This window comes from Aulonocara stuartgranti (assembly GCF_965226115.1).
Source record: "Aulonocara stuartgranti genome assembly, chromosome: 1".
NCBI classification, from domain to species: Eukaryota; Metazoa; Chordata; class Actinopteri; order Cichliformes; family Cichlidae; genus Aulonocara; species Aulonocara stuartgranti.
In genome coordinates, this window is record NC_138939.1 from 32,579,792 (window position 1) to 32,592,208 (window position 12,417).

General features: G+C 38.1%; 2 protein-coding genes across 2 annotated transcripts in view; one reads left to right on the forward strand and one right to left on the reverse strand.

Moving 5' to 3' along the window:
* On the forward strand, nucleotides 1-3,545 carry cd44a (CD44 molecule (IN blood group) a). The gene is made up of 5 exons (XM_082535626.1): nucleotides 1-174; nucleotides 1,464-2,255; nucleotides 2,349-2,411; nucleotides 2,501-2,579; nucleotides 2,669-3,545. The coding sequence occupies exons 1-5, from the start codon at nucleotides 102-104 to the stop codon at nucleotides 2,844-2,846; spliced, it is 1,185 nt and encodes a 394-aa protein (XP_082391752.1). The 5' UTR covers nucleotides 1-101; the 3' UTR covers nucleotides 2,847-3,545.
* The window catches only part of slc1a2a (solute carrier family 1 member 2a), a 26,477-nt gene continuing 17,260 nt past the window's right edge, over nucleotides 3,201-12,417 (reverse strand). Inside the window, exons 6-11 of the mRNA XM_082535544.1 lie at nucleotides 12,266-12,392; nucleotides 11,024-11,257; nucleotides 10,111-10,305; nucleotides 9,539-9,673; nucleotides 6,857-7,067; nucleotides 3,201-5,948 (exon numbers count right to left, since the gene is read on the reverse strand). Of these exons, the coding sequence (XP_082391670.1) occupies nucleotides 5,877-5,948; nucleotides 6,857-7,067; nucleotides 9,539-9,673; nucleotides 10,111-10,305; nucleotides 11,024-11,257; nucleotides 12,266-12,392 (974 nt within the window). The 3' untranslated portion in view covers nucleotides 3,201-5,876. The remainder of the gene's footprint in view (nucleotides 5,949-6,856; nucleotides 7,068-9,538; nucleotides 9,674-10,110; nucleotides 10,306-11,023; nucleotides 11,258-12,265; nucleotides 12,393-12,417) is intronic.

Sequence of the window (12,417 nt, forward strand, 5' to 3'; positions counted from 1 at the left end):
AGGCATGATTTATCTGGCTCAAAGTATCAGTTCATTGTGCAATATAGTTCCAGCTGACTCTTAGTTACTTCCAATCCTTGATTTTAGCACCTTTCTCTATTATGAAGATGAGGAATCTTCTTTTGGGAGTTCTTCTGGGACTCCTTGCTGCTGTTCATTCAACACCTGTTAATAGTAAGTGGTATTTTTTTTAATAAGTATTGTAGTAAATTGTTTTTAGCAGAATTTTCAGCTTTTTTATTTCAATGTGGATTTGTCTTTGATAGTTAAACTGTAAAAACAACCACAACAAAGCTATTTATTAATTGATGATGAATGATGCTGTATAAAAAAGATTCCATCGCAAGATTTAGGAGCAAAGGGTGTTCTGTCTCAGACAAAGTAATTCCTTTATATCAACTGAAAGTTCACCACTTCCTGTCGAGCCTTTCTCTTTACCCCGTGAGTCAGCACTCTCCTGCTACTACCTAAATCTCTTTATATTTGAAGTATGGCACTTCCTTAACGAGTCACATTTCATTGTTAGTGCACAGGTCTCATTGGCAGAGCTCAATTAAACACAGAAGTCTTTGTGAAATGTTCTGTTCCAGGAGGTGCATTAATGAATTTGTCTTGAAACCAAAGATCAGCGAAGAGCTGTTACACATGTAATCTCATAGGGACCACCAGAGCTGAATGTGACTGGGCAGAAATGTAGAGTGGAGATGTGTGATTTGAGCTGAGCCGCTTTCTTTCATTCATCCTTCCTTTCTTTCTGTATAAATCTAAACTATACATCGTTTCACTGGTTTACTTACACTATTCCATCAGTGTATAAGTGGCATTTAACAACATAAAGCATTTTAAATATGGGCTACAAGGTTAAGGGGGACCTTTGGTAGTAGAACTGCTAACAACTCAATTCATGCTCCAAGATACTGCTAATGTAAGGTCTACTTGAAAAATACCAAGTAGTTGTAGATGTCAGGTAAATATAAGAATGAATTAACTTATAAAGTATCTTAAAATAGAAATATTTGAGAAAAGAAGCAATTAAATAAAAATTTAAATGTTTTCTATTCACCAGCGATTATAATGGTTTACCAGAAGATATGTGACTTCCTTCCTTTGTGACACAAAATCCTAACAATGGCTTAATACTTTTTGAAAGACAGAAAGCAGTTATGTTGGCCTGGTTTATTTGGCGTGGTATTAAAACTGATGCTTTGATGGAGCTGTCTCTCTTTTGTTAACACACTAATACACGAATAGTCACCTAGGTTAATTATTACTGTCTCTCACCACACCTTATCAAAGCGGGTCACATAACAAGCTAACACAAGACTTTGGGCTGAAGCAACATAAGCTCTGTGTGGTCCTTTTGTGTTTAACAAAGCTTGGTAACTTTCCTCCCTACTCATTTCAGAGCCAGTAGGTAAACACTTAAGATGATACATGGATTTTTTCCTTTTTCTTTGTCCTAGCTGTGACCCAGAACCCTGCCAACCCTGATGCAGGCTTTCTTGAGGATGCCATGACAGAGGGGTTCATTGTTGGTCCATCGCCTACGCTTACAACTGAAACACCCAAAATAAGTGCCACAGTTCAAGCATCACAGACACCGGTTTACAACTCTGAAGATATGACCGAAGGAAGTGCTGCTGGAAAGATCAGTGACATCTTAACAACGTCCATCTCACCTCATGAAACCACAACGCTGAGTATTTCAAATGCTCAGACCTCTGGATTCATAGAGAGTGCCGTGAATGATGGCAGTGGTTTAGGAGAGAACAGTGACGAATCACCGATCGCCTTCACACTCGATACCACAACAACGAATGCCACAAATGCACCGACTTCTAACTCCACAGACAGTTACATGTTTGAGGGGAGTGCTGTCGAATCAACAATACCCATCGCACTTGATACCACAACAGCAACGCATGCTCCGACGTCGGACTTCACAGAGCATTACATGTTAAAGGGGAGAGGTTCAGGATATACCTCACCTTCCCTCTTTAGCCATACCACCACAACATCAGTGACAAGTGAAGACCAGTCAATCAACACTTCAAACAACAACGTCTTCTCGCAAACTACTGATCCTACTGTCTCTACCAGTGACGTCACAACAAACCCGGATTCTGGTTCAGGGTCTGAACTGGTTTCTAAAAGCACCACTATGACATCTGGCTCGAGTGTAGAAACTAGCACTGTATCATCAATACTATCAAAAAAAAATCGAAATTTTCAGCATCGGGAGAACATTAATAAAGGTAAATATTTTGTAATTAACAATAAGTACCTGTATGTTAAATTGTTGTGGTGTATATGGAGGGGTTTACAATTCTATTTTTATGTGCAATTAGCACCACAGACACAGACGCAGACGACAAACACTGAAACGACACACAAAGGACACGTTACACCTGGTGAGTCAGACAAAAACCACACTTCTGCACAATTAATACATGAATAACACTCATTCCACCTTTATAACACACCTCTCCCATATGACCAGATTGGATCATCATCCTTGGCTTTATCGTTGGTGTTGCAGCACTTGTAATACTCTGTGTTGCCATCGCAACCAGACACAAGTAAGACTCATATGTCAGAGAAACGAACAACATATCTGAGTAGATCTTCTCAAAGCACAGAATTTTAATTAATGTTTTTTATGTTGCAGGTGGAATGGACCAAACCAGGCAAATCTGACAGTGGCTTCAAATAACCTCTCGAACCAGAAGAGGGAGCGAGAGATGGAGACTTTCCTGCCTAATGAGAAACCCAAGGAGAATGGACATTCAGGGGAGTACACTGTCATTCCCCTGGAAGATGTTCCAGAAAATGGTCCCTCATACTGAGATCCAGAAACAAACCCTCTGAAAAACAGAACCGTGAGACTGTGTTTCAAGCACAATAATTTAAAAGAGGAACAAAATTGTCCAAACTGCGGAGCAAAAGGGGATTTGTGGACTCTCACACCTCTGATTCCTGTCTGAATGACAACAATATGTCTTTTCTTTTTTCCCCCACTGACTTTGAAAAACTTTGATGACACCTTTATAGCTGCAGTAAATTTTGATTAGTCTATTTATTGCATTATTACGTTTTTTTTCTTTCTTTTTAAATTTTTAAATTATGTGTTGGTCAGGTAAAGTGTGGTAATGTCATTTATTTCAAATGGAGCTAAACTCTCTACAGTGTTTTTTTCCCAGTTTTTCTTTGTAATTCACGTGGTTTCCTTTTTTCCAGCTGGCCTTTTTTTTTTTTTTTTGTTAAAAGTGTCATTTGTTACAAAGCTATTTTCTGTAATAATCTTATTGAAGACTGTGTTGTGGACTGTAACTTATATTAAGCTGCTCTGTTGTTTTTTTTGTGGAATCTTGGAGTACTGAATGGTACTCAGGTCACTGAGTCTAGTTCCTCTTGAGAGCCTGCACAGCACTTCAGCAGTGGTAACATGCACTTACTGAACATTCATATACTGTACTGCATCCTGCCTCCTATGAGGAATAATCACAATGGTAGCTCATCAATAAACATTTATTTGCTTACAATAATCTTTACACACATGCATTGAAACATTTATACACTTTCGGTCCATTTTTCAGACGAATATTTTTGCTCTTGTGATGTGATGGTGAAGCACAAATCCCTTCACTCTTACTTCCATTTAGCCAGTCAGAGCTTAGCATGATGATGAATGTCAGACACAAGAAAATATTTAATGCATTCTCAGACAGACATGTGTACAGAATCCCAAACAAAGATACAAAATAGGAGTTTAATCATCTAAAGATGGTACAAGTCTTACATCTTTATAGAAAACAATTGCTATGGTAGGCCAGTTGACTAATAACATATCATCAACTAAAACAATGACCAATAATAAATTAAAGAAATGGAGAAGCATAAAGAAAATCAGTGACAAATGACTGGCTTACTGCAGTCTTTCCCTTTAGAGATACCCATATTCTCACATACTGAAAAACCCCCATAAGCTTGCTCAGAACCCTTAAGCAACCAAATATGCAGTGGGTCAGTAACAATTTGTACCCACACTGACAAATAGTGGACTTTTTTCCCAGAAAACAATTTGCAATCTTTCTTAAAAACAAACACATGTAATGGATTCTTTGTTAATGAATAACCCTAAGGTCACAACCTATTGAGATAACTAATGGCCCGTTAAATAAATAAATTAGCATTGTTCTAGCATAACTGCAAAGTTGTATATCATTATGGTCATTATATAAATTTTTTAAATAGCAAAAACCATTATGATGACAAAAATATCAAGTCTATACATTTGATTTGTACACTTTTTACCTAAAGAGAGTATATACACAAAGTGCAAGCAGGCACTTTTATTTATATATATATATTTATATAAGCTTCTGCTTATATGAAAAAGAAATGAATAATCCAGTTTCATCTAGTTTTGAACACCAGAGTGAAACTCACAAACATGTACATACTGAGCCAACATCCAATGACCTTGTTGTTACAGCGTCAGATTTATGCGAGTGCTGGAGGCAGAATTTAGTGTGCACTTGCTAAACAGACGTGACCATAGCTAATTAACTGTAGGTGTAATTACAAGCTTGTTATTTCTATCTAAATCTGTTTTGTAGATGCTACAAAACCTTGTGAAGAAGGCCCAGCCATCCTCACTCACAAAACTTCTGTTACTCTTTTCTATTCTAGCGCGACAATCCATACTAGCTTTCATCCAGAAATGCTTCAGTGATCATGATCATACTAACTGCACTCTGCAGGTGACATCATCAAGGCAAGGTTGTCATATAGTAAAGAAATAAACGGTTTGAAATAAAACACTGGACAATGCACTGGTCTGTTGAGAGTTTGAGAGACATCCCCACTTCTTCTCATTAAACCTCCAGTTTTTTGTTCCTTTTCTTTTCGTTAATCTCCCCCACTCTCTGTCAGAAACACACTCGTACACACATGATTTCTAGGACACAGCAGACTTTTGATTATTAACAGAAACTCAGTTATCCATACATTAAGGACATACATACAAAAAACAAAGAAACAAACATATGGATAAATAACTGGGAGGACACCCTTTATGTAATCTATTTGAGCTTTACTCTCAGCAACACATTCTGTACTTTGTGTTGCTACATTTAGAGGCCACGCTCTCTGCTTTTAAATCCTAATCTTCACTTATCAGCTCTGACCTTGTGTGTGACATCAGGGAATAATCCCATGAGCTGAACAGTCAAAGGTGATTCAAGGTTTAACTGCCATGACCTTTCTCTGCAATTCAACAACAAGACACTCTTTGCTTTGGTTTCTTTTCTTTTCTTTGCCATAAGCTTACAAATTGTGAAACCGCTGATGGTATCAACAATTCAGCAATAAAATCTGTCAGATTCTGATGCCTTTTATATCACATGCTCCTCGTATATAAGTTAAGCAGCAAGGCCATCAGTCACACACCCTCCTTTAAGCTACAAAGAAAATGGTTTGGTACAAAAGAAACATGACATGTTGCACAGAGTAGAAGAATTTGTTTGCGTTGACAGGACAGGTAGCTTGCAGCAGCACCAAGTAAGGCCCTGAGTGTTGTCAACTGAATGTTGTCTCTACAAGTGCATGGAAGTTTATTACAGTTTGTGCAGAAGTTATACAAACACAAGATCTGATCTAGGGTGAAGATTTGATCCATTCAGTTACCCAGATGGATAAAGGTATTTTCAAAATCTGTCCGACTCCTGTTAACCTCCCCTTAATGCTTTCTTTTCTTTTCTTTTATGTCTTCTTCTTAATATGATTGCTTTTTGTCGTCGCTTGTATTTTTGCAGTTGTGTCGGCAGAAGGTAAAAGTAATACTCATGTAAGGTGCAGCGGCATCTGAATCTGCTTTACCCGCATTTCCATGGGTCTTCCTCAACAAGAGAGAATTCTGCAGTGTTGCCATTTTTGCCCATGGTGACCTGTAAGCAATTATCAAGAACAACTAACTGTTGTGACCAAGGCACTGTTACTGACAGACTGTCAGTGGTTGGGAGCAGAGAAACCATTGCTTCATTACATGTTGGCCATTGACCTTGGGGCTGAGTTTAGTTAGTCCCCGACAGACAAAAACACGTTGTCATGCAGTGATAGACAAGTACATTAAGTCATTTTTCCAGAGTTGGCCATGTATTTAATGGATTCTCTCCCCAACCAAATTACAATAATGATATTCATCACTATACAGGCAATGAACGTGAATAATTTTTTTTTTCTGTTGTTTGTTTAGAAATCTAGCTACAGTATAGACAGGAGGCATGAAACAGGCATTTCTTAAATGAATGCATCACTTTGGATGATTGATGATGATATGGAAAAAACAGCAGTCTTTATGTATACCACTGGCTAAAATCACTTTGAAAATATGGTTAAAAATGTAAGAACTAATAATTTGGTCAGGGCTACCATAAATACATGTCCAATTAAGTAAGCAAATGAAATAAAACAGAAAAATATGCCACATGTACGAGACAATGAATTAGATTAGTGTTGAGCCTTTAAAATAAACTGATTCAGTTTTTATAAACAATAAGAACAATGTATGATGTAGAAGTGAACAAATTTTGATAAACCTGGTATCACAAAAACTGCTTTTTCATATGATCAACAGGTGAATAAATAAATATAAAAAAAATATTTATTTAGCTTTTCACCACTTTAAAGATGACATTTTTCAGTCAAGAATGACTTTTACTATTCACACAGACACCAATATGCCAACATAGGAAGCCACAGAGAAAAGAGTAACAGACACAAAAAGAAAGACAAACACACAGCTGGGAAGGATGCGCTACATACAGGTCTCTATGTCCGTTAACGTGAAATGTACCTTGCAGTCGTCTATCAACACTGAGTTGTGGTGAGCGTACATATTCTGGTTGGTGTTATTTTCAAAGAACGATTGTGTCTTTGCCATCTCAAAGTCGTCCATCCGGACCTGCTGGGCGTCAAAGGAGTCAAGCTCGTCTTTGGAAAGGTGGTACACGATGCCTGCTCCATAGGAGTCCCCAACCACATTAACAGAGGTACGGAAACGATCCCTACATGTTAAAAAAAACAAAAAGAAAAAAGCACTAGATGAATAAAAACACCATCCATGCATGCATCCATCAATTGTCTACTGCTTATTTGGGGCCAGGTTGTGGGGACAGCAATCTAAGCAGTGACACTCATATCTCCCTCTCCCCAGCTACCTCCTTCAGTTCTGGGGGAACACCGAGGCATATACAGGCCTGGGTCTACCCTGGTGCCTCCCTCGGTCCTCACCCAGGAGATGCCCAGGAGGTATCCTTGTCAGCTCAAATCACCTCAGCTGGCTCATTCTCGAGGAGTAGCAGCTCTACTCCGAGCCCCTCCTGAATGACTGAACCAGCCAGCCTTCATAGAAAGCTCATTTCCTTACTTGTATTTGTGATCTCAGTGTTTGTGACAATCCAGAGCTTGTGACCACAGGTGAAAGTTGGGACGTAGAGCAAATGATAAATCTATAGTTTTGCTTTTATGCTCAGCTCTCGCTTCACAACAATGGACTGTTACAGCAGCACCAATTAGTTTGTCAAATTTCTGCTCCTCTCTCCCACCACTTGTGAACAATACTCCAAGATTCTTAAAATACTCCATTCCTTACATAAAATCACTTTATTTTGTTTTTAGGGAGTTTTAAATGATGATTCATTTTATCAAGGGAAAAAAGCTAAACCTAAACCTAATTTGGCCTCTATGAAAACATAACAATTCCCCTTGCTAAATCATGAATTAAATGTGATTAACCACATTTTTGGTAAAGCAGGGTTCAGTTTCACTAGTCAAACCGAGGCCTCATTCCTGCCACTCCTGATAAATCAAGAAAGCTCATAAATAAAAGCCATGATATAAAGAAGCAACTTAGAAACAAAGTCACTGACACCTATCAAGAGTTCCAAAGCCATCTCTAAGGCTTTGGGACTTCAGTAAACCACAGTCAGAGTCATTATCCACAAATGGAGAAGACTTGGAACAGTGCTGAAGCTTCCCAGGAGTGGCGGGCTGACCATAATTACCCCAAGAGTGCATCAACCACTCTCTCAGGAGGTCATAAAAGAACCCAGAGCAACAGCTAAAGGACTACAGTCTTCATATGCCTCAGTTAAGGACATAGTTCAAGTTGCAACAGTGAAAAAAAGGCAAAAATGCCATACATGGGAGAGTTCCAAGGCGAAAAACGCCTGCTGACCAAAGACAACATAAAAATCATCTTGATGGAGACTTAAGAGAAAATATTCTGTGGACTGATGAGATGAAAGTCTTTGGAAGCTTTGAATCCCATTGCATCTGATATAAAACTAACACAGCATTTCATAACGAGAGCATCATACCAACAGTTAAACATGGTGGTGGAGGTGGTAGTTTGATGGCCTGGGGCAGCTTTGTTGCTTCAGGACCTGGACAACATGTCATAACTGAACCATGAATTCTGCTCTCTACCAGAAAAAACAGGAGGAGAACGTATGGTCCATCAGTTCATGCCCTGAAGCTCAAGCTACCTTGAGCAGCACCTCTGAATAGCTAAAAAAAAAGAAAGAAAACAACCTCTGAATGCAAAATGAAGGCTCTGGAGTGGCCTAGTCAAAGTCTGGACTCTTTAGATGCATTTAGATGCTTTGAAATGATCTTAAACAGGCGGTTTATGCTCAAAAACCATCCACTATAGCTGAATTAAAATAATTCTACAGGGAAGAGAGGGCCAAAATTCCTCCAAGGCAATGTGAAAGACTCTTGCTGTCAAGGGTGGCAAAGCCAGTTATTAGGTTTAGGTAGGTAGGTAGGTAGATTTGGATAGCTTTTTTCTTCTTAATAAATGAAAGATCATTTTAAAACTAAACTTTTACTCCAGTTATCTTTGTTTAAATTTGTTAAAGATTTGAAATGCTGAAGTGTGACAAATCCCCCCAAAACAAACAAACAAACAAACAAACAAACAAACAAACAAACAAACAAACAAACAAACAAACAAACAAACAAACAAACAAACAAACAAACAAACAAACAAACAAACAAACAAACAAAAAAGATCTAAGGAAAGGGGAAAATACTTTTTCATGGAGCAAATGTGTAGGTGCTAGAACTTTAGACATTTACTGTGGTTATGTGTTTTCTGAAACAATACAAATATTTCACTGTGTGACTCAATTAAATGGTTTTTCATTAAAGAACTTAAAACCATAACAACCACAGTTATAACAGTGATTACACATGTTAGAGGCCAGTAAAACAGGCACTCTACTCTTTTAATATTAGCAAAAATGTGTACATACAAATAAAATGATTACTTTAGCACATATGCTTGGGAAATTTACAAAAAAAAAAGATTACTTATTTGACTACACGTGATAATATATAGCGGGAAGGATTTGTCCTTATTATTGTAACATCTAAAACTGCTTACATAAAATTTAAAAAGTAAGAACATTGAATGGTGTTAGAATATGTCTGCATGCTTTTGTCATGATAGCAGTGTTGATGTGGCGCTCACAGAAGCCAGTCGACAGCAACCAGGAGGCTGATGTCCTGAGTTGGCAGCCCTACTGCTGTTAGGATCAGAAGCATGGTCACAAGTCCAGCACTCGGGATACTAGCTGCTCCAACACTGGCCAAGGTAGCTGTCATGCTAAATAGGAGAAATTTTCAAGTGTAAGGTTTTAATACACACACATCCTTACTATCTGTACACAGCTAACACCCTATACTATCTCTACAAAAGGTTTTATGATGACAAAAGTATTTTGATAACTAAGTATTGAAACTGGGAACTGTAAGAGTGTACACTGTCTAAGTAAATTTAAACCACAACCTTATTCTACACAATGACTTTTCCTGTAAAGTGAAGAGGGATAATGCAATAAAAGAAATAATGTGTTTTAGTAATTTGGACACCATGTCCATAGGACAAGCTTTTACAAGAGTGTGGACGTTCTCCCCTGTCTCCCCAGTTTGGGTTGAGAAATGGTGACTGTGTAGGCTACAGCATGACTGACAATGCTTTTATACTAATCAAAGAACAGAGGGACTCCTTGTGTCCTATGGATAGGAGGACTGTAGGCTTACCTTACGGTAACAATCTGGCCCCAGTCGAGGCTGATGCCATTCATCTGAGCGATGAAGATGGCAGCAACAGCCTCATAAAGTGCTGTGCCATCCATATTGATTGTAGCTCCCACCGGGAGGACAAAGCGTGTCACTCTCTTGTCAATGCCCAGGTTTTCCTCTAAGCATCTGAACGTAACAGGCAAGGTACCAGCACTGTGGCAAATAAAACAAGACGAAGCTTGTTAATATGACATGAGAATGAGATTCAGCTTGGAAATTGTGCACCCAATTTGACACTATAAACGTGTAGGAATAAAGAACTCTGCAACAAATAATAGACTGTCTGTTGAGAATTAATTTGCCTGAATCACTCTTTATATTCCATTGATTTTTAAATTTAATTGCACCATTCTTCCATTCAAAATGAAAATAATTTACTCCAAACTATGGTAATTTGATTCATATAAGGTCTTTCAGGCGTTTTACTTTTGAAAACAATCAAAAACTTTAACTTGTTTGAATTTAAGACAGAATATCATAGAAATAACCACAGCTGTGACTCCAAACTTGCGTGGCTTCTTTCTTCTAAGGTTGTGGAATGGTGAGCTGGAAGGAACTGGGAAAAAGCTGAGCTCACCTCTGTAGAGGGAAGCGTGTATCTGGTGCCATTAATAAAACATGGAGATATTCCATGTGGAGGCAAAGTGAGAAAGTGTTGCTAGCAAGCTAATTCCATAGTTATCACTCCAAAAAAACGGTTGCCCTGATTATTTAGCATCTGTGATGGAGTATTTATAAAAGTATTTATAAAAGCATATATCACATTGAAAAACAAAGCCTGATTTCTAGACAGGGATACTGTGGTCCTCTGAGGGTCAAGGAGTCTGAATTCTACAATGTTCAACACAAACAGATGCAAAATTCCCCATACCTGGACGCTGTTCCCAGTGCCGTGACCCAAGCCTGGAATATTCCCATGAAGAACTTGTAGGGGTCTTCTTTTACTATTATAAAATATATCAGTGGAAGAAAAATTCCTCCATGTATGATAAGGCCCACTATCACAGTAACCATGTACATTCCCAGTTGTCTTGCAACCACCTCCAAGTCAGCAATAGAGATGATTTTTCCACAGATGAGGCAAGCAATACCAACAGGGGAATACCTGAAGACAGAGTGTGTATTTTGGTTACAAATATGTCAGGCACAGGAAAATATAATATATAGCATTCATGTCTGTGAAGGTTCTCAGTCATCCAGGTCATTGTAGTCAAATGAGCTTGCAAAGAAAAGCGTCTGGACTTCTTTAAGTTGCTTGAAGACGTTTCACCTCTCATCCGAGAAGCTTCTTCAGTTCTAAGGTCAAATGGTGGAGAGTCTGGTGAGATATCTGGGACTCTCCACCATTTGACCTTAGAACTGAAGAAGCTTCTCGGATGAGAGGTGAAACGTCTTCAAGCAACTTAAAGAAGTCCAGACGCTTTTCTTTGCAAGCTCCTTTGACTATATAGCATTCAGCTTAGATCCTACAACAAGTTGCTTCATGCTGTACACACATATATGTGTATATATATATATATATATATATATATATATATATATATATATATATATATATATATATATATATATATAAAAGAGAATAAATTGTTAGGAATAGGCAACACAGTTTTGCTTTGATTTAGCAGCATGTTGTTATTCAAGTGGTTTGATAGTGTACAAGGCAAGGCAAGGCAAGGCAAGGCAAGTTTATTTGTATAGCACAATTCAACAACAAGGTGATTCAAAGTGCTTTACAGAGACATTAGAAACAAGAACAAATAAAAAGCATGATACAAGGCTCCTGTATTTACTCGAGAGTCTCTTTTCAAGCTTTAATGTTCCCCACAATACAAGCTTTAGGCCAATCACTGGGCTTTTCAATCCAGATAATGAAAGTATTAAAGAGCAAAAATACTTATTATGGAAACCAACGCAACCTGTTGAAATGCATTAGGAATATCCCTTCAGGGAGTGGCGTTTTAGTGTTGGGGGCTTAAAATGGAGTGGGGTGAACTGCAGGTGGGGGGCATGTACTTTTAAGTTCTGATAGCTTTTTTCTACCTTTTAAAAATTGGGGCCTGCAGCTGTTTTAACCTTGTGTGGAACAGTGCTTGTGATGAACTGAACTTACCACATAATTGCACCAACGAGCTTCATAACAATCTCATTGAGTACGTTGAAAAACTCCAACATTAGCTTGGCCTTTTCGCCCATTTTCCCCATAATAACTCCAAAAGCAACAAAGAATCCAATTAAACCTGTAAGACACGGAATATGATAATT

Bases quoted from the DNA above. Each gene is read 5' to 3' on its own strand.
- cd44a (XM_082535626.1), top strand. From the start codon at position 102: ATGAAGATGAGGAATCTTCTTTTGGGAGTTCTTCTGGGACTCCTTGCT. The intron at 175-1,463 runs GTAAGTGGTATT...TCTTTGTCCTAG, and splicing joins TCATTCAACACCTGTTAATA to CTGTGACCCAGAACCCTGCC. The intron at 2,412-2,500 runs GTGAGTCAGACA...CCATATGACCAG, and splicing joins CAAAGGACACGTTACACCTG to ATTGGATCATCATCCTTGGC.